Genomic DNA, 27,826 nt, shown 5'->3' on the forward strand with positions numbered 1-27,826 from the left:
TGTAAAGACTTTAGTCAGTGGCTACAATGATTCATCATTTTCCATATAGAGGTTTTTAAATGTGTATATTTATATTAATCACACTGAACGACTATCTCTCCTTTAAATGCATGTTTAGAGCCTGTAGACTCTGTGTGACCCAGGGGTGCTTATATAACTCAATGTGGGTGTCTGGGTGTAAATACGTGTTTATGATTTTTATAATATATATGTCTGTGGGTTGCATCTAACTCCTGTGTGTGTGTTAATGTTTTTCTCTCTGCTGAGGCTTACTTCTCCAGCCTATTGTTTGAGACAACAGATATAAGTTGCGATGGGAGAGGAGCGTCGGATTTGGTGTGTATCCCCCATTTCCAATTATAGATGGATCATTACAGACAGCGGAGTCCTGAGAAGCCAGACATCTGCTCCTCACATGAATGCACTCACCTCCTAGAGACCAGGCTGCCATCATGCTCTGGAAGCTTGTGGAGAATGTCAAGTACGAAGATATCTATGAGGTGAGCCGACACCCCCAGATGCATCTTAGAGCTTCGCAGATAGAGAATTTGAGCTTCTTGACACCCCAACTGATAGATATTTTTCAGCTATTTAGTCGTAGATTTCCGGCCGGTTTTCTCAGCTTTCTCTAACTTTTAGAAAAGCTGGCTGGGGGGAGACTTCGCTATTCGGAAAAAGAACTTTAAGGTTGAAATCTGGCTACTTTAAGTTAGGAGATTTCTCTCTCTCTCTCTCTCTCTCTTTCTTTTATTTTTCTTTCGTTCTTCCTTGCCCCCCCCCTTAAGGTTCTGATGGGGAATGTGAGGCTACTGAATGTGGGCAGAGAAAATAGAGACTGATAAAGGCAGAGGCTCTCCTCGTTCTAAGTATGGAATAGAATTAGATTTTCAAGCCTCATTCGTAACAGACTCGGGCTTTTAATTTTTATTTTCAATAATATTTCTGCAATCAATAACAACCGGATCCAAGTCTCGCGGGCGAGGCGGGCGTCCGGGCGGGGCACGCGGCGGGACGGGGAGGGGACGGCGGCGGAGGCCCACGGAACTTCGCTCGGAGCAGAATGGCCTCGCAGACCCGGACTTAGGTGCCAGGGAAAGAGGGAAGCGAAGGCTGCAGGAGACGTCGAGGGAGGGAGGACAGAGAGAAAAGCGTCGAGGAAAGGCGCCGCACAGCTAAGGCAGGGGGAAGGTCGAAGCTGGCGAGCCGGGCGACGGAGACTGTAAAGCGGAAAAGTTGGCGAAGAGGAGGGAGGACGGGAAGCAAAGTGCTGGGCGAGGAGCGCCAAGAGCGCTCGATCGGTCGTACCAAACGGTCGCGGTGGGACGCACAGAGGCTCCCCCAAACCAGTGGGGGAGAAAAGGCGACCCCTCCGCTCCGGGACGACTCCGGGAAGCCCGGCAGGGAGCCGCCTTGCGGATAATGGGCCGCGCACAGAAGCGGCCCGTAAGCTCCGACTGACGCCGCCCGGCCCAGTCTTAGCGGGCGGACCGGGGCTCCGAGGCCCCGCCGCCGCGTCCCGCAAGCAGCCCAGTGCCCCCAGCTCCGGCCAGCCCGGAATCCTAATTTTGGGGTGTGCGCGCGTGTGTGTGTAGGAGAGAGACAGAGACATAGAGACAGAGAGAGAAAGAGAGATCGGCAGTCGTCTTTCTGCGGAATGATGAGTAGGGGTTTCCTCTCTTCTTTGTGGCTGTGTATTGACTGTAACGAAGAGCCGCGCCTCCGCCTGGTGGGGTTTGTTTCGGTTCGGCCTCCTTTTCTTTCTTTAACAGGCAGGATAATGGTAAAGTCGAAGTCTCTAGAACTATCCTAAAGAATGTGAGCGCCCGAAGTGGGCATGACACGGGCGGAGACGGGGGCACGGTGTGTAAATTGCTCGGAATATACATAGAGGGATTTCAGTGGGTTCCCAAAAGTAAGCAGGATAAAACTTGTTCTTTGCTTAAGAAAAGTAAACTGGCTGAAAGGGAAAGGAGGGAGGGAGAGCAGAAAGGACGGAGGGAGAGAGGAAGAGGGAGGGGTGGAGTGGAAGAGGGGTAGAGAGAGGAGAATAAAATGGGAGGGGGGGGAAGAGGAAGACGGGAGAGGGGTGAGAGAGAGAGAGAGAGAGAGAGGGAGGGAGGGAGAGGAGGGAGAGGAGAGAGAATATTGCAGGTATCCCTATTTGCCTAAATTTCTGCTCAAAAATATAGGAGAACCCGCAGCCTTGTGGAAGGAACCTTTTTAAGTCGGGAGGAAGGTTGAACTTTAACAGAAATGGCAGTCAGGCCAGTAGAACGGGTTCCTGAAACATCCAAAAAGGTTTTCTGTTGCCCCTGGCTTTGCCTGGAAAGGATAAGTTTAGTGTACTTGAAGATTGATTGCATATATTTTAAATTGAGGTAAAAATCACAGATTGTAATAAGCAGTATAAGGAGGGAAAGGCTGCACAAGGAATGAAAAGCCCCCATCTCGCCTCTGTCCTTTAATAAGTAAGCATAATCTCCAGTATTCAATGCAAGTCTCTAAACGTCCCTGTAAACCACCAGGCCCACCGGTTTACTTTTCTCTCCTTTCCAAATATGAGGCAAGGCCTTTTTATTTTGTTTTTTCATCTGCACACAAAGCACCTAAGGCGATCAGTTCTTCCCATTAGGAAAGTCCCTCTCCAGGAACAAGGACACCTACGTTCTGTCCAAGCCCCCAGCGAGGCTCTCCTTCACTGCCTTGTCCAAAGGAGCAGGGGCTGCTTTACGCGTGTCCCCGGCTCAGTTAATTGAAGTTCTGCCTCTTTCCTGCTAAACTTTTTCCCCAGTCTGCCTTTGCCAGCCCCCTCGTCTGATTACATCTAGTAATTCTCCACTGAATGAACGTCATTTACAATAGTAGGGGAGCTCTGCGCTCGCTGCTGCTTCACGCTCCATTTGTCCTCCATTCTCCCTTTAAAGTACTCGTGTAATATTAATAGTCATGAATATCAATTATTATGAGGCGGTGTAGGCAAGCGGAGGGAGGAAGGGGCGCCCGAGCAGTCTGAGCCCAGCTTTGGGTGGAAGAGGACTGCATCTGGAGCCCCGAAGAGCGGCAGAAGAAAAGAGGCCAAAAAGACAGCAAGAGACCGATGAACAGCTCTGTCTGTGTGTGACAGGCNAAGGCTGCAGGAGACGTCGAGGGAGGGAGGACAGAGAGAAAAGCGTCGAGGAAAGGCGCCGCACAGCTAAGGCAGGGGGAAGGTCGAAGCTGGCGAGCCGGGCGACGGAGACTGTAAAGCGGAAAAGTTGGCGAAGAGGAGGGAGGACGGGAAGCAAAGTGCTGGGCGAGGAGCGCCAAGAGCGCTCGATCGGTCGTACCAAACGGTCGCGGTGGGACGCACAGAGGCTCCCCCAAACCAGTGGGGGAGAAAAGGCGACCCCTCCGCTCCGGGACGACTCCGGGAAGCCCGGCAGGGAGCCGCCTTGCGGATAATGGGCCGCGCACAGAAGCGGCCCGTAAGCTCCGACTGACGCCGCCCGGCCCAGTCTTAGCGGGCGGACCGGGGCTCCGAGGCCCCGCCGCCGCGTCCCGCAAGCAGCCCAGTGCCCCCAGCTCCGGCCAGCCCGGAATCCTAATTTTGGGGTGTGCGCGCGTGTGTGTGTAGGAGAGAGACAGAGACATAGAGACAGAGAGAGAAAGAGAGATCGGCAGTCGTCTTTCTGCGGAATGATGAGTAGGGGTTTCCTCTCTTCTTTGTGGCTGTGTATTGACTGTAACGAAGAGCCGCGCCTCCGCCTGGTGGGGTTTGTTTCGGTTCGGCCTCCTTTTCTTTCTTTAACAGGCAGGATAATGGTAAAGTCGAAGTCTCTAGAACTATCCTAAAGAATGTGAGCGCCCGAAGTGGGCATGACACGGGCGGAGACGGGGGCACGGTGTGTAAATTGCTCGGAATATACATAGAGGGATTTCAGTGGGTTCCCAAAAGTAAGCAGGATAAAACTTGTTCTTTGCTTAAGAAAAGTAAACTGGCTGAAAGGGAAAGGAGGGAGGGAGAGCAGAAAGGACGGAGGGAGAGAGGAAGAGGGAGGGGTGGAGTGGAAGAGGGGTAGAGAGAGGAGAATAAAATGGGAGGGGGGGGAAGAGGAAGACGGGAGAGGGGTGAGAGAGAGAGAGAGAGAGAGGGAGGGAGGGAGAGGAGGGAGAGGAGAGAGAATATTGCAGGTATCCCTATTTGCCTAAATTTCTGCTCAAAAATATAGGAGAACCCGCAGCCTTGTGGAAGGAACCTTTTTAAGTCGGGAGGAAGGTTGAACTTTAACAGAAATGGCAGTCAGGCCAGTAGAACGGGTTCCTGAAACATCCAAAAAGGTTTTCTGTTGCCCCTGGCTTTGCCTGGAAAGGATAAGTTTAGTGTACTTGAAGATTGATTGCATATATTTTAAATTGAGGTAAAAATCACAGATTGTAATAAGCAGTATAAGGAGGGAAAGGCTGCACAAGGAATGAAAAGCCCCCATCTCGCCTCTGTCCTTTAATAAGTAAGCATAATCTCCAGTATTCAATGCAAGTCTCTAAACGTCCCTGTAAACCACCAGGCCCACCGGTTTACTTTTCTCTCCTTTCCAAATATGAGGCAAGGCCTTTTTATTTTGTTTTTTCATCTGCACACAAAGCACCTAAGGCGATCAGTTCTTCCCATTAGGAAAGTCCCTCTCCAGGAACAAGGACACCTACGTTCTGTCCAAGCCCCCAGCGAGGCTCTCCTTCACTGCCTTGTCCAAAGGAGCAGGGGCTGCTTTACGCGTGTCCCCGGCTCAGTTAATTGAAGTTCTGCCTCTTTCCTGCTAAACTTTTTCCCCAGTCTGCCTTTGCCAGCCCCCTCGTCTGATTACATCTAGTAATTCTCCACTGAATGAACGTCATTTACAATAGTAGGGGAGCTCTGCGCTCGCTGCTGCTTCACGCTCCATTTGTCCTCCATTCTCCCTTTAAAGTACTCGTGTAATATTAATAGTCATGAATATCAATTATTATGAGGCGGTGTAGGCAAGCGGAGGGAGGAAGGGGCGCCCGAGCAGTCTGAGCCCAGCTTTGGGTGGAAGAGGACTGCATCTGGAGCCCCGAAGAGCGGCAGAAGAAAAGAGGCCAAAAAGACAGCAAGAGACCGATGAACAGCTCTGTCTGTGTGTGACAGGCATCGCCAATCTTGTTTGGGGGTGGTGGGGGGGGGTTTTGTTGTGTTTTTTTTTTTTTTTTTTGATGGCTTGTCCTGGAAACCCCTCAAGCTCGGCTCCTGTGTCCAGCTCGTTTCTCTGCTGGACTCCTTGATTTTTTTTTTTTAAATCATTGCTTGATTTTGAGCAGTAACCAGGCTTTTTTTTCCAGATGTTAGTCCACACCTATTCATCCATGGTGAGTTTGGATTCACGTTGTACCAGAATTGCATGCTCCCTCCTCTCACTGTCTCTCTGTCTCGCCGTCTCTGTTGAGTATGTCTCACTCTCTCTGTCTCTGTCTTCCTCTGAGCGCCTTTGGCTTGGTAATTTAGCACCATAATTGGACGAGGCTGCAGCTGCTTCTCTCTGCATTGTGTGTTCTCCGTCTGAGCTCCATGAGTCAGCTGGGGAGGGGGGAGGCCGCAGAGAAAAACTTTTTATTTGCCATTGCAGTTTGGAAATTTAGGTGACTATTTTCTCCAAAAAAAGAACCATAGGGACTTTAAGGCATTTCCACAGAGGAGAGGGAGAAACTTAAACACTCCTCTCACACACACCTCCCCCTTCTCCATCCACTTAGTTTGCCACTCCAGATAGAACCAACAGTAAGTTGTCTGGGCTTTTTCTTGCTCTTCCCTCCCAACCCCAGGTCCTTCATTTTCACACCTGGAGTATAATAGCATTAGATACAGAAAAGCAACCTTAGAAATAACTCCTTGAGACCACAATTCAACTTAATTTAACGTGGGTTCAGGATGTGATTTCAGATGAGATTCATTTCAATCAAACACTGTTTAAATGATTTAATTCCTCTTGGGGAGGGAGGGGTGACTGGGAACTCAGATCAGGCAGATTCCTCAGAGCTCCTGGAATTATCGGGTTTTGTGGGGAGCTCTTGGTCAGCTGGCTGCGCTGCCAGTGAAGGCAGAAGTTGGTTTTGAAAAGGAGGAACAGCACTAGCAAAGTATGAAGTTATATTTGTCATGCTTTGGACCTCTGAGTTAGCAAAAATAGTTTAAAACACCCAGAAGAGGAACTACTCTGTGTAAGCCTCCTATATTTTTAACTAGGGAATTTAGAATCTCTCCCCGTACATAGTTACTTTACCCTCACCCCCTTTGCCCGATATGCACTCCCAACACAAGGCTCAGATGTTGGTTAAGTGGGTGGTGATTCTCCCATTTCCCCCCGAAAGCCTGGCGTTTGGAATTGCTGAAATCATGTGCCCTCTGAGTCAACTTGGGAGTATAAGTTTCAGACTCTTGCTTCCCACGTCCTGGGAAGAATATACGGAAGCTGGGCTTCTCCATTAGTCGCTTGTATTTTTTTTTCTTTCTTTCTTTCTCTCTCCCTCTCTCTCTTGCTCTCTCTGTCTCTCTCTGTCACTCTGTTTCTCTCTCTCTCCTTCTCTCCGCTCCCAGGACCGGCACGATGGCGTCCCGAGCCACAGCTCCAGGCTCTCCCAGCTGGGCTCGGTATCCCAAGGACCTTACTCCAGCGCCCCGCCGCTGTCCCACACCCCGTCGTCAGACTTCCAGCCGCCCTACTTCCCGCCTCCCTACCAGCCGCTCCCCTACCATCAGAGCCAGGATCCCTACTCCCACGTCAACGACCCCTACTCCCTGAACCCACTGCACCAGCCCCAGCAGCATCCCTGGGGGCAACGGCAGCGGCAAGAAGTGGGTTCGGAAGCCGGCTCTCTCCTGCCCCAGCCTCGGGCAGCCTTGCCCCAGCTCTCGGGCCTCGACCCCCGGAGGGACTACCACTCGGTCCGCCGGCCTGACGTGCTGCTGCATTCGGCGCACCACGGCCTGGACGCGGGCATGGGTGACAGCCTCTCGCTGCACGGCCTCGGCCATCCCGGAATGGAAGACGTCCAGGTAACCACAAACAAACAAATGAAAAGGACAATAAATAAATAAATAGTGAATGCCCCGGGAGATGGGAGGGGTGGGGGAGGGGCAGCTCTGTATCCTTTGGGGGAGGTAGTTTCCATCTTTAGAACAGGAATAGCTGGACACCACATGTATCTGTTTCTGTGTCATACATGTATGGCTGTGTAGTGGCGATTTCTGGAGATCCAATTACGAAAGCTGGAACTACTAGAAATGAAATCATGAAGGAGAAAAATATACATGTGTGTGTGTTGGTAGTTTAGAATCATCAGAATTAAGGCTAGATTTATTTATTTATTTATTTATTTATTTATTTATTTATTTAGGTTTTGCCTTAGCTACTTCCTGTTCTCTTGTACTTTGTGCTAGCAAGCAAGGGTACCCTTCCCAACCCACTCCCCATGCATGTCCCCTAATGGGCCTAGCCTCCTGACAAGGCAGATGAAAGACTGGGCTGCCTAGAGCCTGGAGCTTAAGCAGAAAAGTGCAGGGTCCTTTTGGACTCCAGAGGTTCCTGCTAGATGTTAAGCTTGACAATGCACATGGGAAGAAAAACATGTGCTATGATTGTCCAAACCAGGTCCTACTCTGAATGTCTCAAAAGCTGCTGAGCCCTTATTTCAAGATAAGTGAGTTCCAGAGTCATCTCCTGAGAAATGGAATAATTGTGGGGAGAGACCCAGAAAGCTATAATTCTGCTTGGGAGTCCAAGAGGACACATACCATTTTAGAGATTGTTTTCACCTTTTGATCCATTAAATGACTGTGGAGCAATATTCTCCACATCCCTCCTCAGTCCTCCCCCTCCGTTAATACTCTCCTCTCCCCAAAGCCACTATCCCAGTTAAAGAGGCATCACGTGTTTGTTTCTTAAAACAAAAGGCTCAAAACACTTCCCCCCCCCCACTCCCTAACCCATCTGCAACCTACACAATAGAGCCTGATTTGGTTGAGAATACTTGGTTAAACTAAACAAAGAAACATCAAAGAAATGATTTCTAAAAACTGTCTGGGTGATTCTGAGCAGGTCTCCTTTTGCTCCCTAATTTAAATAGTCTGCAGAAAAGATAAATATGGTTGAAAGGTATTTGACACTTCAGTCTCATTGGCATAGTTGTGTATATAATGCATCATTTTAGACATACCTCTAAAGCAAAGAAAAATGAAATGGGGAAGAAAAAAGAGTACTTGAGTCCTTCTTTTTTTACCTTACTTGAAAAAAAATGTATTTTGAACAGTTAAAATGTGGTGACAGCATAAAATGCTGTGTGTAGTCTATGATGGTTTATTGTTTTAGAGGAAATTCAGTTATTTATTATTTCCAAAAATGCTGGAATCACCTGATTTGTGGCTGGATTTACCCGTAGTAATAAGAATGATAGTTTTGTTGGTTTAATCAAGCTTGATTATCCCTGTCTGGAGGGATTGCTCCTTTCAGAATACGATACAAGAAGGAAATATTTAATAGCTTTTTAAAAAATGTATTGGGGCAATGTGTGTGTTGGAGGGGACGTCAGTTCTTAAATTAACCTTTCTGAGCACGCTCAAAGTTCTAGATAATGAAAGTGGATCAACTCATCACCACTGCTGTTGGCAATGCCAACACACTGGCCGCGTCACCACCACCCTGCAGGCCGAGAGTGACTCAGTCAACTGAACCCAGGAATTCTCTCAAAAGAGAGAATAGATTTCTTTGGTTTCAGTTTAGTTTAGGTTTAGTTTAGTTTTTAAAGACGTAATTGTGAGCGGTTTTGAGTGTTTGGCCACATGCAAAGGACGCGAGAGAACAGGACCTGTTCAGTGAGTATTGCGGAGAACAGCCTCGTCAAAGCGTCGCGCGGCAGGCTGAGTTGTTGCGTCGGAACACGGACCGCGAGGTGCAAAGAGCCCAGAGAGAAGGTGCAGGCCCCGGCCCACGCATGCTCCCCGCCCACACACCTCTGCCCTGTTCCTCCCCCAGAAGCTTCGCAGCCGCTCCTCTGGCGAGGTGGGGTGGCTCGCGGGACTTCATCTGGACGACCCTCAGCGCAGGGGGTTGGGGGGAGACACCTCACGCCCATCCCAGGCAACGGGGATGATCTCTGCTTCCGCGGAGATGACCGATCTCCCGGAGGCCTGGGTGTGCTTGGCGCGACACGGGGCAGGTGACAAAGAAAGACAGGGGAGATGTACTTAGGACCAGAGCCTCAGTGCAGAGTCTGTCCCTATCTGCCCCATCCCGGCAGATCCACTTCTGAGTTAGGGATCTGGAGCGCACGGGGGCGAGGTGGGGGAAGCTGAAGTTACACCAGCCTGTCGGGCTCTGACCGTTTCCTGCAGCTACGGATTGGGTTGGCTACGCCGGACCAGTCTTTAAGAAGGGACCAGAGAGTGCCTCGGCCTGGACCTCAGTCACTTATTCGATCTCAAGAACCTATTTTGTGTTCCGGATCCTTACCCCCCTCCCCGCCCCCCAGCTGCGGAGCGGACAGATCCCCAGGGCGCTGCTGGGCCGGTAGGCCTCATAGCGAGGGCTACTCACCTGGCCGAGGGTTGGTATGGGGGTATGTGGGGTGACCCAGACACACACGCGGGAGGGCCACCGCCCCGACCGTGAGAGAAGAGAAGGAGGGGAGCTAATTAACCAAATGCTTCTAATATTTTTTAAATGAAACTATAAAACCCTGTCAATTTCTATTTCAATTTACTCACAGGGGCTATTAAACCAGCAAATCGCTGTTTGGGTTCTGGGTGTGCTACATTTCACCCATTGTGTGTATGTGTGTTGGGGGGGGTGCAGTGTTAAAAACTCAGAGAAGCAGCATCAGAAAGAGAGATGGAGTGAGATGACACGTAGTTTGAAGTTAGTTGTCGTGAACACCTCTTCTCCCAATCTTTGCTCTCTAGTCTCTCTCACCTCTACTATCCCTGAGTATAAACATAGAAGGATGTTGTCAAATCCACCACACACACACACACACACACACACTCAAACACACCCTAGTGTCTTCAAGCAACCCCTGGTATCACTTTTAACTAAAGAAGTCTAGTAATTACGAGTCTGAGTTGTTTTTCTGCGCTTCCGCATGCAGTCCTAATTAAATCTTTACGATCCTCCCTGTGACGATTAAGCGCCAGCATGCTGCGTGAATATCCTGTACAAAAACCCAGCAGGCGGCCGTAATTAGATAGAAAATCAGACAAGAGCCTTCTCATTAACTACCACAACTACCCCACGTCGCTGATGAGGCGTATATACATATTTACGTATCGACGTGAGGGTGAGGTATGGGGGCGCCCGGGTCCTGGCCCCTGAGATCCCCGGCCTGCCCGCCCACAGACACAGGCGATTGTTTCTTGAGTGGACACCTCGCGTTGTAGACACGTGAGCATAGCAAGGCGTGACTCGTGTGTGTGTGTGTGTGTGTGTGTGTGCGTGCGCTCGTGTGCGTGCGTGGTGGGGTCTCCTGAGGAGTTTCGAGCAAGTTGTATGAAGTATTTTTCAAAGAAGCATTTACTATTTCTTAATGTGTACATGGCATGTTGCAACATGGAAAAACGGTTCTTAGGGAGAATAACAATTTTCCTCACCTTTCCGACAACCAAAGAGTGACTATTAAAAACGAAAAGAAACAAATTAACATGCTCCCTTCATGATTAGATCATCTCATTTCTAACGTGCTGCTTGTTTGGGGTAGACGGTCTCTTCCTTGTGATGAGCACACGCCCTGTCTGGGGACGCAGTGTGAGTGGGTGGAAGGTGCTGTGAAAACACCACCTCGCTCTCAAGCCCTTTGCTTTTTACTTCTCTGTAGAGTGGGTGACAAATTGGTCCAAACTTGGGTTTCTAAGAATCAGGGAAAGCAGCAGTACATTTCAGAAAGACCTAGCATTTATTTTTCAGTGGGGGGTGGGGAGGGAATACAGTGCTTTTGGATGCTCTGGGATGCACAACCAGAACTCTGTTCTGTACATCCTGACAGTAAGAAACTCATTCCAACACCATTTCCCCTCAGAAGTGCTGCCAACACCCAGGGTTGAAACTTTCCTTCTTTAGGATAAGACTGTGGCACAGAAGCTGAATGCTCTTTGCCATTACCTGTCTGCTGACTGGGGGGATCTGAGTCTCTGTATCTGTGGGTCTGTAGCTACTGCCATCCTAACAGGTGTGCTTCTTTGCTGGGAAGTAGCAGCAGCAGGATAGGGAGGGGCAGCAAATTGTGCAGGTTCTTCTCAGGGATTATCATGCAGCGAGAAATTCAGAGCACACAAGGACGTGTATGGACTGCACGGGTGTGCAGTCCTGCCAGCTTGCAAACGTGTTCCTATGTGTTGCTGTTTGCATTCCATTCCAAATTGCTCAGACTTTAATTAAAATCCCATAATGTAAACTATTATGTATTTGTAAAATGACTCTAGGGTTAAGATGCGCTGGGATCGAATTGAAAACAGAAATTATTCTTACTAATATTGGTGAAAATCTTTCAGCTATTGCCAAATTTTCACAATTCATAAGAACAAATAATATAAAACTTTATACGTCTGTGTAACATCTATGTTTAATATAATAACTAAACCAATACTGCATCCCAGATGTCTCTCACAGTTTCCTTTTTCCTCTGCTTCCATTGGAAGAATTTATAATTTGGGTGAATTTCATTTCTATGTTGATTTGGAGGTAATAATGATAATAATAAAACCTCCCTTTGTGAATTAATATAAATGGAAATAACAGAAACTCCAGTTTGGAGTGACATGATTTATGTGTGCAATTCTTTAATATCCAGTCAATTTGAATAGTGATGTTTTTATATTCACAGTCAGTTGAAGATGCCAATAACAGCGGCATGAATCTATTGGACCAGTCTGTCATAAAAAAAGGTATGGATTATTCCTCCCAAAAGTAAGCAAAGTTTTCCTGTGCAGTCATGTCTTTATGAGTTTTCACTTTGGGGGAATTGGTTATTTTATAAGACAGAAATGTTTGTTTACAATCATAGGATAGGGGCTCTCTAGATGAAAAAGGCATGTGGGGAAGAAGGAAATTTGGAGGTGGGGGCAACCAAAGGCAGAAACCCAGATAAGAGACAAAGGGACAGAGACTGTTGACATTTTTCTCATGGTACTTTTAGTAGCAATTCTAGATATATATTAAATAATTGAACTACCATCATGTATGAAACTGACTAGGAAACACTGCTTTCAAAAATGTGCTATAATTATTTCATTGATAACTGGAGTTTGCTGAGCTAAACCCTAAGTTGTTGAGATAGTTCCTCTTTTTGTTTTTGTATTTGATTTGTGTGTGTGTGTGTGTGTGTGTGTGTGTGTGTGGTAATTCTGTTTCTAGTTCTCTGTGTTTTATGAGTTGTTTCTTATTATTTTTTTAAAAATTGTGCCAAATGTGTTGCTAAATATGCACATCCTAAGAAGTTGAGACAGCCTATGCACATTTCTCAATCTTTCTACATATGCATTCATGATTTAGTGTGACTGTGGAATCACCCCATACTGTTAAAGGGCATGTGATATTAACAAATGTTTGCAGTCTCTTGTACAGCTGTAAGCAAAATAATTAACTAATTAAACTAATTAAATGTAATTACAATAACTCATTTCGGGTGTATTGCAGCTGCTTAATTTTTCCCCCTCTCTTCTGACAGTCACTGAGAGAATGCCTGGCGATTAGTGTGGCTGCCGAAAGGCCCGAATGTCACTCACATGCCACCAATTTAGGAGCCTGAATGTGTAAACAGTGCAATCTTTAATTATCGAAAGAACTGGTATTTGGAAATACAATTTTAACTACTGTAACCCTTTCTTATCGATTCTGGAAAAGGCCTGTCCTTATATTTGGTGTCAACAATCCCTAGCTTCAGTCATTTATGATTAATTTGAGCCACATGACACTCACAAAAACAATTAAAGAAAAAGTGCTTTGGAAAGTAACCCAAAGTCAAGCCGTTACAGTAGAAGGGTCGTGAAGTCAGAATTCCAAATAGGGTGAGGTATGCTAAATTATCTTCTTTTACAAAGACAGAAAAAGTGGCTTTGCGAGTTGAAGGGTGGGAGGGGGGGAGCTGTACTTGGAATAATGCCATCTGGCTTTGGAATGTAATATCCTGAAGAAGAATAGTAAGATTTGGGGCAAAACTATTTAAGTGTTGCCCCAAACATCTTTCCCTCTCTTCTTTAGATAGTATCATTTCAGTTTTTAATGCCAGCTTTTGGTTTCGCTCAGACACCCAGGCTTGGTGCTTTGATTTGCAACTGTGCTGACAGCTCACTTTCACCATTTTCTCTGGGGTCTTCTCTTTTGGTTGATTGCTGGTTGATGGGGGTGACTAGAGGAGGGTGGGGAGGCACTTCTCCATTGGCTTTTTTGTTTCAGTCCCCCCTCCCTTTTCAGGGAAGGCTAGAACCCCTTATCTCAGGGCTCTGTATCCTAGAAACAACATTTGGGCTGTCAATGGGGCATGCCCAACAGATGACCAATCAGAAATGTTATTAATAGACAGGCCAATAAAAATATTTGGAATTTAGCTTGCCTAACAAAACGGAGCTGAAAATATTCTTAGATGTGGGATGCTTTGGTTTCAGGGCTTGTATATGTTTGTCAGCGAAATGTCATTATCTATGTGGAAGGGTATCTCCAGTAATAAGAAAAGGGGAGTATTGACTAAAGTTGCTGGCTCTGTTTTGAAAACACAGAGTACTTTTTCTGGCTCTGAAAGCCGTTTTTAAAATTGTGCAGCTTTAAACAACTAAGTGGCACCCCAGTCACTTTATTGATTTGGGGGTGAAGTATGAATACGAAGTGTTAGGTTAACTCCATTATTTAATGTTTCAGGGATTTGCTTTATTACATGAAGAAAAGATCCTAATATATGTTTATCTTTAGAGAGTCATGGGCAAAATAGGAATAAGTGGTTGATTTACTGTTCTAGATAATTATGAACCACTTAAAATGAAGGTATGGATTCACTTGCTCCTTCCTGACCCTCTGGTCTCTCATCTTTGTCCCCACCCCTCCCCTTATAAGGGATATCTCCCAGAGATTAATTTCATTAAAAAGGAGGTGAGAAAGTTTCTGAACTAAATTTTCTAAATTTCAACAACTGGCAAGGGACTTGGTTGCTTAATTTATTTTCTAATGGGCTTTTAGAGAGATTTTTTTAATTTTTATTTTTTGTAGAGAGATTTTAAAGTGTCTACCTCATTAATAAAAGTGCAGCCACTGATCCAGGTTCGGATGTCTCTGCCATTACGTATACTGAAGCCAGAAGACTTGGGCATAAAGGATATATGTCTCTATGCCTCTTTCTCTAATTATGGAAGGACTCCCTCCTAAAATTTAACCAGTCCAATTTTTCACCCGTGTTGATATCACCCCATAGATTATAGGCTAGCTCTCTTGTTATGTTTGCTATCTGGGCTTAGCTGACATTTCTGAAGTAATTTAGTTAAGAGGAAATGAGTTGTTCCCAGTAGAGAGAGCAAACGAGTGGAGTGAAGGTAGCCAGCGTGATAAATGGCTCTTTCATTTGAAGATCTCCAGAGCTCGTTTACGGCTAATTTTCTGTATTGGCCCCCTTTGAGCTATTAATGCAATCGGCAGGGACCGTGGCCCCTCTCCTCTTAGCTGCCCCATTAGAGCTCCCATTAAGATGCAGAGTCTCAACTCCAAGGCAGGAGTGGAGGGAGTAATGAAAGGTGCTTTTTAAACTCTCCTAATCTAAACCGGCAGAGGGTGGTTAATACGATTTGAAGGGGGCTGGTCAATGAGCAATCAATAAAGTAATAATGAGAAGGATTCGGTACATTAACAGTCTAAAAATCCAACGAGACATTAAAAAATCATTCTAAACTCTCAGTTCCATTAAGATTAGGAATCTGAGCTGGGGAGGGGGTGGGTTGGTGCCCAACTAATATAAATGATCACTGCCACCATCCTATAGCCTAACTAAAAAAGGGGCTCACCTAGGCTCTAAGAAAAGGTTTTTGGTGCAATCAGAGGCTAATATGCAATCGGTTTGACACCTTAGAGAGCAGAAAATATGCTGGGATTTCTTGGAAAGGCTAGCGTGGCTGGAGTCCAAGGTTCAAATGTGACTGTGGGGCATTTTCATTGGTCTTAGGGATATCCTGTTTGTTTAGTTTCAGTTCAACCTCAGTTCTCTCCCACTTTTTTCCCCCGTTAGTTCTGGCCCCTTCCCCATATAAACACTTTGATTAGTGTGGATTTTCTTTGGGGCGGGGGGGGTGGCTATGAAGAAATTGCCAATTTCAATTACAATGTTGGGATTCTTCCTGCTGACCTAGAAGGTAAAAAGCACCAAGAGTCTGTCATAGCCTCTGAAAGGGTATGAATTTCCCCACAAAGGAAGAGGTTCACATTTCCAGGGCTGACTTGAATCCCAATAGGTATTTATTCAACTCGAGACTCTGAGATACATTCCAGCCACCCAGGGAGTAATCAGAGTTCACAGAATTTCAAAGTTGGAAAGGTTAGACACTCTTCTCCAGCTCCCACCCCCACTCCCAGTGAGAAAACTGAGACAGAGAGAAGATAAATGACTTTCTCAAGGTCCCACACACAGAGTAAGTGATGGGACCCAATTCAGTTTCCAGACTCTTAGACATTGCCCCTAAAGGATCCTAACCCTGGATGTTTGTAGTTCTTTATATTCCAGCTTTGCGTGTGTGTGTGTGTGTGTGTGTGTGTGTGTGTAAGAGAGAGAGAGAGAGGGAGAGAATCCTTTTATTTTTCTTTCCAGGGTTTTGGTGCTCACATTTATAGATGTGCTGTATATCCATGTGAAATAATATTTAGCCCTCAGGTAGATGAGAAACAATGCAAGTATAAAGGAAGGGGGTGCTCTGCTGGTGAGAAGTAGTTATTTCAAGCACTGTTCAACCTCTTGGTGGCTTCCTGGTGTAGCTTACATATTTAAGTCCCAGTATCTTTCAGAGGGACTTACCCTTGAATCTATTAAATGGGTTCATTTCTTCCCTTCCTGCTCACCAGCAGATCAGAGCCACAGAGAGTCTGTTTGCAGTCAAACACAAAGATCTCAAGGCTCCGATTTTATACTTAGGTTTAAAGAATACAGATTAAGAGCTCGTTTATTAACACTTTGGCTCTCTGTAGTCCACTAATGAATAATATTTTCTTTAATCAGTCTTCTTTCCTCTCTCTTAAATAAAACTCCAGTCACTGTAATGAAATACTGATCGGTTTTAAACCTTTTTTCTTCTCCCCAAAATAATGCAAGAAAAAAAGAGGGGAGCAAGTTTTGTGAATGTTACATCCAGAAGTTGGTCATGATAAGCAACTGAGAATTGAATAGGAAAAAAAAAACGGTTTTAATGTATGCACAGAAAATTGTAAACATGTAAAGAACTGAAAGCTTCACGCTGAGTTTTGCTATGCTCCATTTCCTTACCATTTCCTGCTGTCGCTTTAAACCTATCTTAGTCATCTCTGGGTTCCATGAGCAGGAACAGTGTGCTCATAATTACTAACAAATCAACCGGGCCCTGTTGCTCTCTGGGTTTATTGATAAGCTGGAGGAAAGCAGAAGGGAAAAGACAAAGAGAATAAAATATGGGGTTAATCAGCTGAGCTAAGCAGGTGTGAGAGTGGAGGGGAAGGTAGATAACAGTGCTAGGGATTTTAAGGAAAGTTAGGATAAGAAATAGGTAGGGTCTAGTCTAAGATACCAGGTTTAAGGCCAGAGTAGGAGAGGGTTAGAACCTGATGATGAGAGGGTAGAGGGTAGGAAAACAATTTATACTTAAATTAAGAAAATAGTAATATAACCTGAAGCGTGTCTGTTCAAATAGTTTGCATCTTTGGGGGGGAAACAACAACAACAAAAGAAGACAGCAGTGTGCTGACAGAAGCTAACTGGACTGGTGATGTTTAGTTGATAATGCATTTGCGGAAAGGTACAGCCCAGGGGAGGGAACAATATACATTCCCCATAGGAAATGGCTCTTGTCAGGTAAATCAGGCAATTAACAATAGTGAAATTAGAGGGCAGGTTATAAAGTGTCTCTAAAGGCCTGGCTTTTCGAGAGATTTGGCAACTGGGACTCTGAGAAGCAGATAAATTATAATCCTAAAGAGATATTTGGTTGTCCGATATGAGAAATAGGAACTGAACTTACTATTTTCAGCTTAGTGGGGTTTTTGTTGTTAAAATATTCTTAATAAAGAATATTTAATAGTATTAAATATAAAATTTAAGTATTAAATATAAAAACATTGCTGAGTGTCGAAGATGAGATTTTTGTGCAATTAATTTCTATAGTTCTCACCACGTTAAAATTACAAAAAGCTATCATCTATATTTTGGGGAAAAGTTTCTCCAAGGGTATCTGATGCTAATTCCCATGATCATTAATTTCTTGCTTAGAGTTCTGAATATGAATCTGAAATATGAAAACTGAGAGTATTACGAATAAGACAGATCAAAATAGATGTGGATGTTGTGTAAGGGAATTACATGACAGGGTGTTCCCACCCAAATCACTGTCTTTTAAATAACTTTAACTCCATATTTTATTCAAATTTAATTCATACTCACACTTTGACTTTTCATTGGTTCATTCTCAAATGGGAAGCATCTTCCCTGATAAGAACATGATGAGGGGAGTCAAAGAAGAAAGCACCCTCTGTGGTTCCCACCACCGCCACAGCAGTGCAGAAGATCCACTCTGTTACATAACATCATTCACCTGCCCTGAGACAAAGCTTTGGACTCGGTAGACAGATCCAGAAATACTTAAATGTCTACTAAGGAGTAGCAAAAGGGAATGCTCCAGGACTCCCATCCATTCTCCTAGGAAAATCCTTTTACAGAAGGTGTTTGTAAAGGGCCAAATGCAATCCCTAATTAATAAGAAATTTGGGACCTACCTGGCTTTCATCAGCCTCTAAGCAATCATGGAGGTCTGAATGCCAGAATCTGAAGCAGAGAGAATAAGCTGTTACAAAAACACTCAGTGTTGGTTAGTCTGTTCTATACAAGAGAGGTTATGCAACTTGTTTGATAATGCTCTAGGCTCTAGATGGTGGAAAGAGCATATCTTTCCCCTATCAAGATTATAGGATGATATATTGTATTTATTAAAGAGGAGAAACTGAAAACTCCTTTTTCATGCCAGATGCATGTTTCAATAAATCCCCCGGACTGGTGATCAACAAATGCTGTTTGAAGATTTGGGGGCTTCATATCCCACTGGAAGAAGCTAAGGTGTAAGGCAAGTCAGGAAAAGTCACCTGCCCTGTGGCTTCTAGAGCCTGCAGAAAGAAAATGGGCTTCAGCAGTGTAGAACTCCCAGGGAGTAAGACTGCCAGCAAATTGGGAGGTTGACCAGTCATTGTTCCTCATTCCCAACCTTCTGGTTCTACTGAGCCCCGCCTCTTCCTGAGGTGCAGATGACACTGAAACACAATTAAACAGAAATACAGGCTGGAGAGACTGAATGCGCCTGGGTAGCAGTGGCAACCAGCTGTCAGCTCTTATTAACTTCTGCATAAAACATACCTTGAGTGCGGTTTGTTATCAATTACTTGCCGAAATGAAACAACTGGGGCAAGGCAAGACCTCCGCTCACATGAATTAGAGTGATTGGTTGATTGATCAGGGCACCTGTTGTAAATCATAACTGCTCCAAACAATCGCCAGCCGGTGGTGCTTTAGTTAATTTGTAAACAAAATTCATGTCACTGTGGAATTGCTTTCACTGGAGAGGAGCATTTGGGTTCATTTTAAATGAATGTATCGTTATGATGTAGCAAAGAATGAGATCCACTTTAGAGAAATGAACGGCTTCTTTGAACCCAAGCTTAATGGTATTACTTGGCTGTTCTTGAGCACAGTGTCTCTGATAGGGCCCACCCTCCAGTGCTCTCCAGCGATGACCACAGATTTGGGTCCAATAGGAAAGGAGAGAGGGGTTCCCATAAAGAACACTGGCATTACCATTTTATATCATCGATTGTATAATCACTTTCAGGCTTCAGCACCAAATGTGATTACTATCTTCAGGAGACAGATGAGGAATCTAAGATTCAGAGAGGCTCACTGAGATGTCTCAGGTCACAAGCGAGCACATGATGGAATAGGATTTGCTGGGTTTCACAGTGCAATCCAAACTCTAGGCTGCGTGTTTTCTTGATTTGTATAGTGAGCGGGACTGTGGCAAGCGACACTCATAGGTCTACACACATGGAGTAAGTTTCCAGAGGAGTGATGGCTTTTCCGTTTGTTTGTACACAGTGCTCTGAACGCACCGCAGCCCCACTGGAACAAACACTTCCTCCTCCAGCTTTCCACTTGGCGCCTGTCCTGTGGCCTCGCCCCTGCGCACGCACCGACACATTCTGTCAGCCGGTCACCAGGATCGAAACCCGGTCACCTTTATGGCATATTTTTTTTCTCTCTAGTTCCGGTTCCTCCCAAATCTGTGACTTCTCTGATGATGAATAAAGATGGCTTCCTGGGAGGCATGTCCGTCAACACCGGCGAGGTATTTTGCTCGGTCCCGGGCCGTTTGTCTCTGCTCAGTTCCACTTCAAAGTACAAAGTAACTGTGGGGGAAGTTCAGAGACGGCTTTCGCCCCCCGAATGCCTCAATGCGTCTCTCCTCGGCGGCGTCCTCAGAAGGTAAAACCCCCAAACCAGTTATTACGGGGTGAAGGAAGAGGGCTCTCCCGGAAACCAACAGATAGCCGGACGCAGTTGCCTAGCAACCGGGCGTCCAGAGCGCGGCCTCTGCGCTGCGCGTGCGGGGAGCCACGGCCGCCACGTGCTGGGGGCCGCGCGCTCAGACGCCGCCGCCCTGGGACCCACGCGCCGCAAGCACGCGCCGCCTCGCTGTCCCGCTGTTGGGGGCGCCGGGAAGCTCCCTTTTCCCTGCCCTGTCCCTGGCGCCTGACTCCTTCCTATCCTGGGGACACTTCGAGGGCATTCTCTAGCCTGAGTGAAACTGAAACAGACGTTTCCTGGAGTAACCTACTTTGTGCCAGTAATGTACTGTAATATTTCTGTTTTGGTTTAAAATATGGTTGGCAGTCGACGAAATTGGCGACTACCCACCAAAGCGTTGCTCCCTACAGTTTGAAAAATTCCGTGCTAGACTTGCGACCGCCTGTCTTCAGCAAGAACACCACCAATAACAGCAATGAAATAGTAGTAGTTATTTCTTGGGGTCATTCAAGTGTTCCTTAATATGGGAAGAAGACATTCCATAGACTCCTTGTGGAAAATGAGGAAGAGATAGCTTTTATCTTAAGATTTAAAGCCTTCCCCCAGAATCTCTGCCAATGCCTGGACGGAGGACACTTTGGTAGTGTCTCTGATATGAAGGTGACACTGTAGGAGATGAACTTCTCAAGTTAGCCTCTTTGGGGAGTTGAAAGTCCCTTTCTTTCCTAAAAGTGGCTGTGTGAACAGTACCACAAGAGAGGACAGAGTAACTGGATTTTTTCTTGTATTTTTGCCCACAATTTGGCACATACAGGGAGAGTTTGGGAGGAAGTAAGGGTGTGACTCATGGGTTTTTCTTATTTTGAATCCTCTTGCTCTGCTCTCCTGAAGTGAGTCTTTTGAGCCCTGGAGTGTGAAAGTTTCTTTCAATAACCCCTGGGCATTGAGCGTGTGTGTATAAAACTTGCTGTGAGATTAAGTGAGATAATCAATATACAGTGCTTATCGCATAACTAAACTCCCTAAAGTGTTAGTTTAACTGTTACTGCGATTACCATCATCATGTTGGTTTCATGTTTCAGTCTTCCTTCCCCTTTTAACCCAACTCCATTTTATAGCAACTCTTGACCCCTTCCTTCCTCGAAAACCCCACCTGTTTCAGCTAGTTAGTGCCTTCTCTCTGAGCCACCCAGTTCTCTCTCTCTTTTCAGCAAGGTTGTGCTTGCCCAGTTTCTGTTCACCTAACTGGCTCCATTACAAGGAAAGAGCTTGTGTGTTGCATGTGCAACTTCTACCTTTTCTGGACCCATAACCTACACCCTAATTATTCCCATCTGGTATCATTTTTTTCTCACGAGATAAAAAAAAAAGAAAACGACTCAATTTTTTTATGCTCTGTATTGCAGAAATTAAGCAAACCTCAGCAAACTATCAGCAAATAACCAAAAGGAAAGGGGGAAAATGTGCTAACCTCAAGTTAAAACCTCTTCAAGCTCCACTGGGCTTTAGATTGCTAAGTCTAAACTTTGTTTCAGGAACACTCTGAGGTTAATCAGAATGTTAATTCTTGCAATTTCAGAGCCAAATCGAAAAATGGGGGGAGATCTTTGCGAGAAAGGCTAGAAAAAATCGGTTTGAATTTACCCGCGGGCAGGCGCAAAGCAGCAAATGTCACGTTACTCACCTCCCTGGTGGAAGGTAAGCAAGACGTGTGGCCATTTCACGAAGTGGCTGAGTTTAACCGTTGGCTGAAGGCTGACATTTTACACGTTTCATGATTAACTGGAAATCACTGCGATTGTTGTGCCCTTATGAGTTGGATGTCAAGCGGCCGCCTGAGAGAAGTTCAAAGGTCCTTTTACTTAGAGGGAGCTGGCAATTGTAGAGAGGCCAAGGGACATGTGCGAAGGTCCCTAAGCTCTGAAGAGTTCTCAGGTCCAGACTCTAAGGCAGTGCAGGGGTCACTTCTGCCACCAGGTGCAGTACACAGTGTGTGAAAACACCCTCTGTATGAACTCTTGCAAGAGTAATTCTGGAAGCAGCAATACAGTCCATATCCCTCTCCTTCCCGGGTTCTACCTCTGAATCGTAGGCAGTAGAAAGTACATTGTCAGTTTATGAAACTAGTATTTCATTATGACCCCTATGGTTATTTTAAAACTCATGCCACTCCCAGGGCCCTATCTCCTGCTGATTACCTGGGATGACTTATTAATGAAATATGGTTTAGTGAAGCCCGTGAGGCCTAGGAGAAAATGGGGTCGAGGATGGTGTTGAGCAAACAAGGAGGGGAGTCACGTATGGTCTTCACTGTAGATTCATCAATTGTGAATTAAAGGCCCATAATTATAACAAGCATATTCTAATTTGCTCATCATTTTGGAGTTGGGGATGATATTTACGGTATGTAATAAACAGGATCTGCTACACAGTTGAGAACAAGAGGATCTGCAGTTAATTTGTGGGATGGGGAAGGGATAGGAAATACAGCCAGATGGTCCTAATGAAGGAAGTTGTAGAATTTTCTCTAGAGTCTAACATGTTGGTCTTGGTTTTTTCTTCTATTTTTATGGAAGTGATATTATGACACTCCTGTGGGGAATTGGTTTTTGGAAGAAATCTTAGAATATGCAAGCAGCAACCATAAAGTCATCACATTTATAGTCATTGCACTTTGCCATCTTTAAGGCAAAGTTGCCTGGCCCAAACTTACCCTCCAGGGGCAGCAGTCAACAAATTTCCTGATGACACTTATTAGCAGTTGACTCTCAGCCCCAGGGGTGGGGGGGTTGGGGGGGTGTTACTTTTTGCCATTCAGGGAATTGCTAGTATCACTGTCCTTATTTTGTAAAAGCAGTCAAGGTAATCTCTATCCAAAACATGAATTTGGGTGGAGAAGGGACAAAACAGGAAAACTACTGAAATTCCAGTATTCGTTTGACAGTTTTCAGTCTTATGGATCTGGATCATTGTAAACATCATGCCTGAAGTCTTTTGTTGTTACTACAATAATGATGATTAAAAGTAACATGCTCCTTAAAAATAACGTAGCGATGGGATAATGCATGTTTCATGTTTGGTATCTTCCCTTGAACACCTAAGGCTGTGCATTAAAGGGTAATAATGCTTTGTTTGAAAGGGGCTTCCGCATAAGCTGAGGAATCTCTCGGATGTCCAGGCTTTCTATAGCTGCTGTGTCATCTTGTGCAGTAGAAAGTCCTTAAGTAGGAAGATGATGACAGGAACCTCTAGGAGAAACCTGAACCTATCAGGGAATTGACAAAGAATAAATATTTCATTGCTGGACAGAAACATAGAAGTTTTACATATGTTCTTTAATATATGTGGACATGTACACACATGGAATTATGTTTGTATATATTAGTTATTAATAAGAGGTGTTCTTCCTAGTGCAGTTATAGGAAGATACAAAAGATAATACAAAAGATAGGAATACTTTTAAATTTTAGTTAAAGCAGGTATAACAGGTGCTTTTAAAAGGGGGCAGGAAATTTGGCTTGAATATCCAGCCACCTGTCTAGGTGCAATTATAAGGTGGCTCCTGAACATATCTGCCTGTCTTTCCTTTAAGAGAAAACATGGAATGTAGGAGGCCCAAAGCTATTCAGGGGATGTCTAGTTAGGACTTGGTTAAAAGGATCATCAGGGAGAGGCTGCAAAGAGCAGCAGGAGCAAAGTTTCTTCCATCAACTTTATGGCCTGAGAATCATTTTTATTTGGGCATCAGTCCTACCTTTGCTTTTGCCCCCAACAGCTGGCCTCTTCTGTAAATAACAACAGTTGACCAGGAAGGATCTCTTGTCCTGGGATGATTAGAGACTAGGTGCTGATGATTACCTCTGCTGCTGTCTTTTCAGGGGAAGCTGTTCACTTAGCTCGAGATTTTGGGTATATCTGTGAAACGGAGTTTCCTGCTAAAGCTGTTTCTGAGTATTTGAACCGGCAGCACACCGACCCCAGTGACCTGCACTCCCGAAAGAATATGCTGCTGGCTACCAAGTGAGTGTCCCAGACCCTCAGCCCTCCTCCCAGACTCCTACCCTTCTGAGTCACCACATTACCCCGCTTGGGGAGGAAGTGTTGGGGAACGGCAATGCAGACCTCATTTGTGGAGCAGGGAAGCAGCTCAGTGGTGGAAGTAGCTTTTGCAGCCTGTGGATTGGGGGCTAGGAGCCTTCCCAGCTCCACCCCGCTGCCCTTCTCTCTCTCCTCCCCTCTCCCCACCCAAGTTGACTATGGGCTTTGGGTTTCTTTTGGTCTCCCTTATTACTAAGCTTCTGGGGGAGAGTGGCTTTATTAATATGAATCCAGGCTTTTTACAGTTCTTATCCCCAACCCTGGGGACACCAGGCAGACTTTTTCTGGGTTGGTCCTTGTTCCAGTTCTTCTCTGGATCCCTAGGTGCACATTTCTGCCTGATTTCACATCTCCCTGTCATATGCACGCTCGGGGTGTCTATATGTCACCCACGTGTACCCATCTCTACCCGCAGTTCTAATTATTCTCTTTCCAACGTTGCTGTTTGGCATCTTCCACAGACGTAAAATTTACTACAACTCCAGAGGGGAAAATAGTAAATCTCTGGCTAAATTTAGGTCTAGAGCTCATTTGAACTTTTACAGTGGGTTTTCTATTTATTTGATTTACTCCTGTCTTTGGCTTCGGTGTCATATTGTTGGTGTTTTATGGCCGGCTCAGGCCTGCAGTGGGCGGCGCTGCGTGCACCCGCACGTTTCTCTTGCAGGCTCGGCCCAAACAGCGGCGCTCATTTATTTAGTGCTGGAGGACGCGGTTTGTTCCGTTGACAGCGTAATTTAAAGAAATATATGGAAGGCTGAAAAATCATTTGCTCAAATTTGTCCAGATGTTTTTGAGACGTGATTGGAATTTGATTGCCCCTTTCCGCAGGGTCAAAAAATATTAATGTCCCAGAACTTTAATTGCTTACAGACCCTGCTTTGGGCTTTGAAGATTTAGAATGTTTGACTCTAAGCATTTGTTCTCCCCAGTTCAGAATTTCCTTTTTGGCACTTTGGTAATGAGTACAAACTTAAGGAAAGACTTTAACCATCTCTTCCAACGATCAAAACCTGGCACCCGTCCTCTTTTTGGAAGGTTTCCTTCTGATACACCAGCTAGCAATGTAATAGATCTGTTGCCCTTTGCCCCTTGCCTCGATGTCTGGTGGTGGGGGACGTGTTGGCGCTTTATAAAAGAGTAAATGTACTTTGGGGAAAAAATAAAACTAAATTGTATAAATTAGGTAATAGGATTCCACAAGCACTGTCATTTCCCTAAGGAATGCTTGTAATTTCCCCCACCCCATCACCTCTTGAAACCCTGGGACTTCACTTAGGTCACCACTTCTTAACCTGGGGTATCAGAATCATCTGTGGAGCTTTTCCAAGATTTTTATTTGTGGGTCTAGCCCCAAGCTCCCTGAATTGGAATCATGGGGGCAGAGGCATGGATGTGTGCTTTTGAGCCCTGCAGGTGATTCCAAGGTACCCCTGGCCTAAGAACTGCCCTATTTAGATAGAAGGGTTACCTATCTCTTCCTGGTTGTTAAGGATGTATGTGTGCATTTCGAATGGAGAAACCAGTAGAACAGAGGGCAGAGAGAGGATGCCTGTTAGGATTCTCTGCCTACCAACATTAAAACCAAAACCCTTTCACCTGCTGCAGGTGGGGGTGGGGGAGGTATTCTTTGTCTTGCTCAGCCATTACTCTTCCTGGGAGTAATACCCCTGGCCAAGGATGCCCCAGCATCACTCATATGGCCTCTAGGTACCTGCCTTGTTTACCTGTTGTCCAGGCCCCACGTGTCCCCAAGTGTCAGGCCATGGGGGGGGGTGGGCAGGCTGGGACTGGAATTTTGTAGTTTTTCTTTCTTACCACCACCCCTCCCTCCACCAGTGGAAGCAGACTGCCAGAAGTCTGCCAGTCTGTAAAAGGCTATGGCCTTTGGGATGCCATTCCTCTGGCTGGTAGCAGAGCCAAGCCATTGGACCTTCCGGGCTAAAACCCTCCTATATTAACCCTCTTGTCCACCTCCTATATTAAAAATTTCTCAAATAAGCTCAATTCATAGTTAGGCACACAGTATTTCTAAGGCTGAGAGATTCCTCTAAATTGTAGTTGCCTTGAGGAAATAAAAACCTTCAACAAATAAAAATCTACCCTCCCCAGTGTCTTAACCATCTACCTGTAGGTTTTATTTAAACAATGTAGGAATCCTTTTATATTGACAACAGTCCTGTTCTACAAAGATTTTCAGTAGCCTCTGCTTAAAAGAAAGGGGAAAAGGGGGAAAATATACCTTCCTTCCTAAATACTGCAGGTAAACAGATTTTTGCTTTGAATGGAATCAGCATTCTCTCCTGGAATAAACAGTTGCTTGCCCTGGGCCATGCAAGTCTCCGCAATCTGCTTCTGTGTCAGAGACAGGCTTGTGGCTCAGGGGCCTAAATCTTTCAGGGCTTTTTGAGCCTGATCACCAAAAGGTTAGAAAGGCAGAGGAGAGAAGGGGGAAAGGGTTTTTACAAAAACTGCCAGGTAAAAGCCAAAAATTACTGAATATTCAAAACCAAACGCTAAAGCCTAGCGGATTTCCCAAGCAGAGTCTAAGCGGCCCTGGGATAAAGGGGGAAAGACTGTATTTGAGAAAAAAGGCAAGGCTTTGGGATAGAAGGGGTGCATAACTTCCCCACCCCCGCTTTCCTTCTAGTCCCAGCTGCTCCAGAAGGGAGAGCGCCGGGAAGGGAAACAGAGCGGAATCGTCCACATTAGCCTCGCTCTCCGGCTCTATGGTGACCGGGCGCCTCTGGGCTTGTGTGAGCGTCTCCTTTCTAATGCCAATGACAACGACGCTGAGAGTGATTTTTTTTTATTCCTCTCCCACCTCTTTGCAGGCAACTCTGTAAAGAATTTACGGATCTGCTGGCGCAGGACCGGACGCCAATCGGGAACAGCAGGCCTAGCCCCATCCTGGAGCCGGGGATCCAGAGCTGCCTCACGCACTTCAGCCTCATCACGCACGGCTTCGGCGCCCCAGCCATTTGCGCTGCGCTCACGGCACTGCAGAACTATCTCACCGAGGCGCTCAAAGGCATGGACAAGATGTTCTTGAACAACACCACCACTAACAGGCACACGTCTGGGGAAGGCCCAGGTAGTAAAACTGGCGACAAGGAGGAGAAACACAGGAAATGAAAAATTAAAAAAAAAAAAAAAGAAAAAGAAAAATGTTTTAAATACAAAAGGAAAACAGAAAAAAATTTAATTTTAGCTTTAAAATGTTGGATTGGCTTTGGAAGAATTATATTAGGTAGAATACACATACAATCAAATTTTAAAAAAAGAGCTAAATAACTTTAAAAAAAACTGAGGCGTACAACGGAGCAACAGTATCGGTTCTCAGTGTCTATCTCAAGATACACTTGGAGACAAACGTCCGGATTTTCCACTTCGGTTCTTTCGAGCTTAGTAATACTGATAATAAAAGAAAACCATGATTTTCCCCCTTTGGAAAATAAACATAAGACTAAACATGAGAAAACGCTAACTTATTGGAAGAAAATCGGAGAAACATTGTTGGTGTCAGTGCTTTGAGAGTTGGTTGACTGAGACGCACGAACTTTTTAATTTTTAATATTTTTTTAGAAAACTCTCTTGCAGTCCCCACCCTTCCACCTCACCTCACCCCTCTCCCAGCCACCCTTTTCTACGTTGCCCTCCCTCCCTCAAGCTGTCACGGGAATTTTCTGGGATGAAAATGAGTGTGGTTAGCCCCTTTGCGTTGTGTTTCAGTCCCCTCGGTANGCGGGGAGGGAAGCCCGTGGTGGTGCCGGCGGGGGCTGCAGCTCATGCCGGCAGGTGGAGCAGAGGCTCCTGCGGCTGAGGAAAATGCGGATCAATAAGTTGATTCAGACTCATCATCAGTTCCTTTCAGAAATGTTACTAAGTCTCAGCCTTGCCAGCATCTGCATACAGAGAATCTTGCATTTGTTATATTTGTGTCATCTACCAATTTTAAGAACAGTAGTAA

General features: G+C 45.5%; 1 protein-coding gene across 1 annotated transcript; it reads left to right on the top strand.

Moving 5' to 3' along the window:
* Positions 1-223: 223 nt before the first annotated feature.
* Positions 224-27,593, top strand: TFAP2B (transcription factor AP-2 beta). Its single transcript, XM_002915421.4, has 7 exons — positions 224-500; positions 6,587-7,045; positions 11,860-11,920; positions 19,497-19,716; positions 21,338-21,456; positions 23,637-23,778; positions 26,691-27,593. The coding sequence occupies exons 1-7, from the start codon at positions 420-422 to the stop codon at positions 26,989-26,991; spliced, it is 1,383 nt and encodes a 460-aa protein (XP_002915467.1). The 5' UTR covers positions 224-419; the 3' UTR covers positions 26,992-27,593.
* Positions 27,594-27,826: the final 233 nt, after the last annotated feature.

Source organism: Ailuropoda melanoleuca, chromosome 19 (genome assembly GCF_002007445.2).
Source record: "Ailuropoda melanoleuca isolate Jingjing chromosome 19, ASM200744v2, whole genome shotgun sequence".
Classification (NCBI taxonomy): domain Eukaryota; kingdom Metazoa; phylum Chordata; class Mammalia; order Carnivora; family Ursidae; genus Ailuropoda; species Ailuropoda melanoleuca.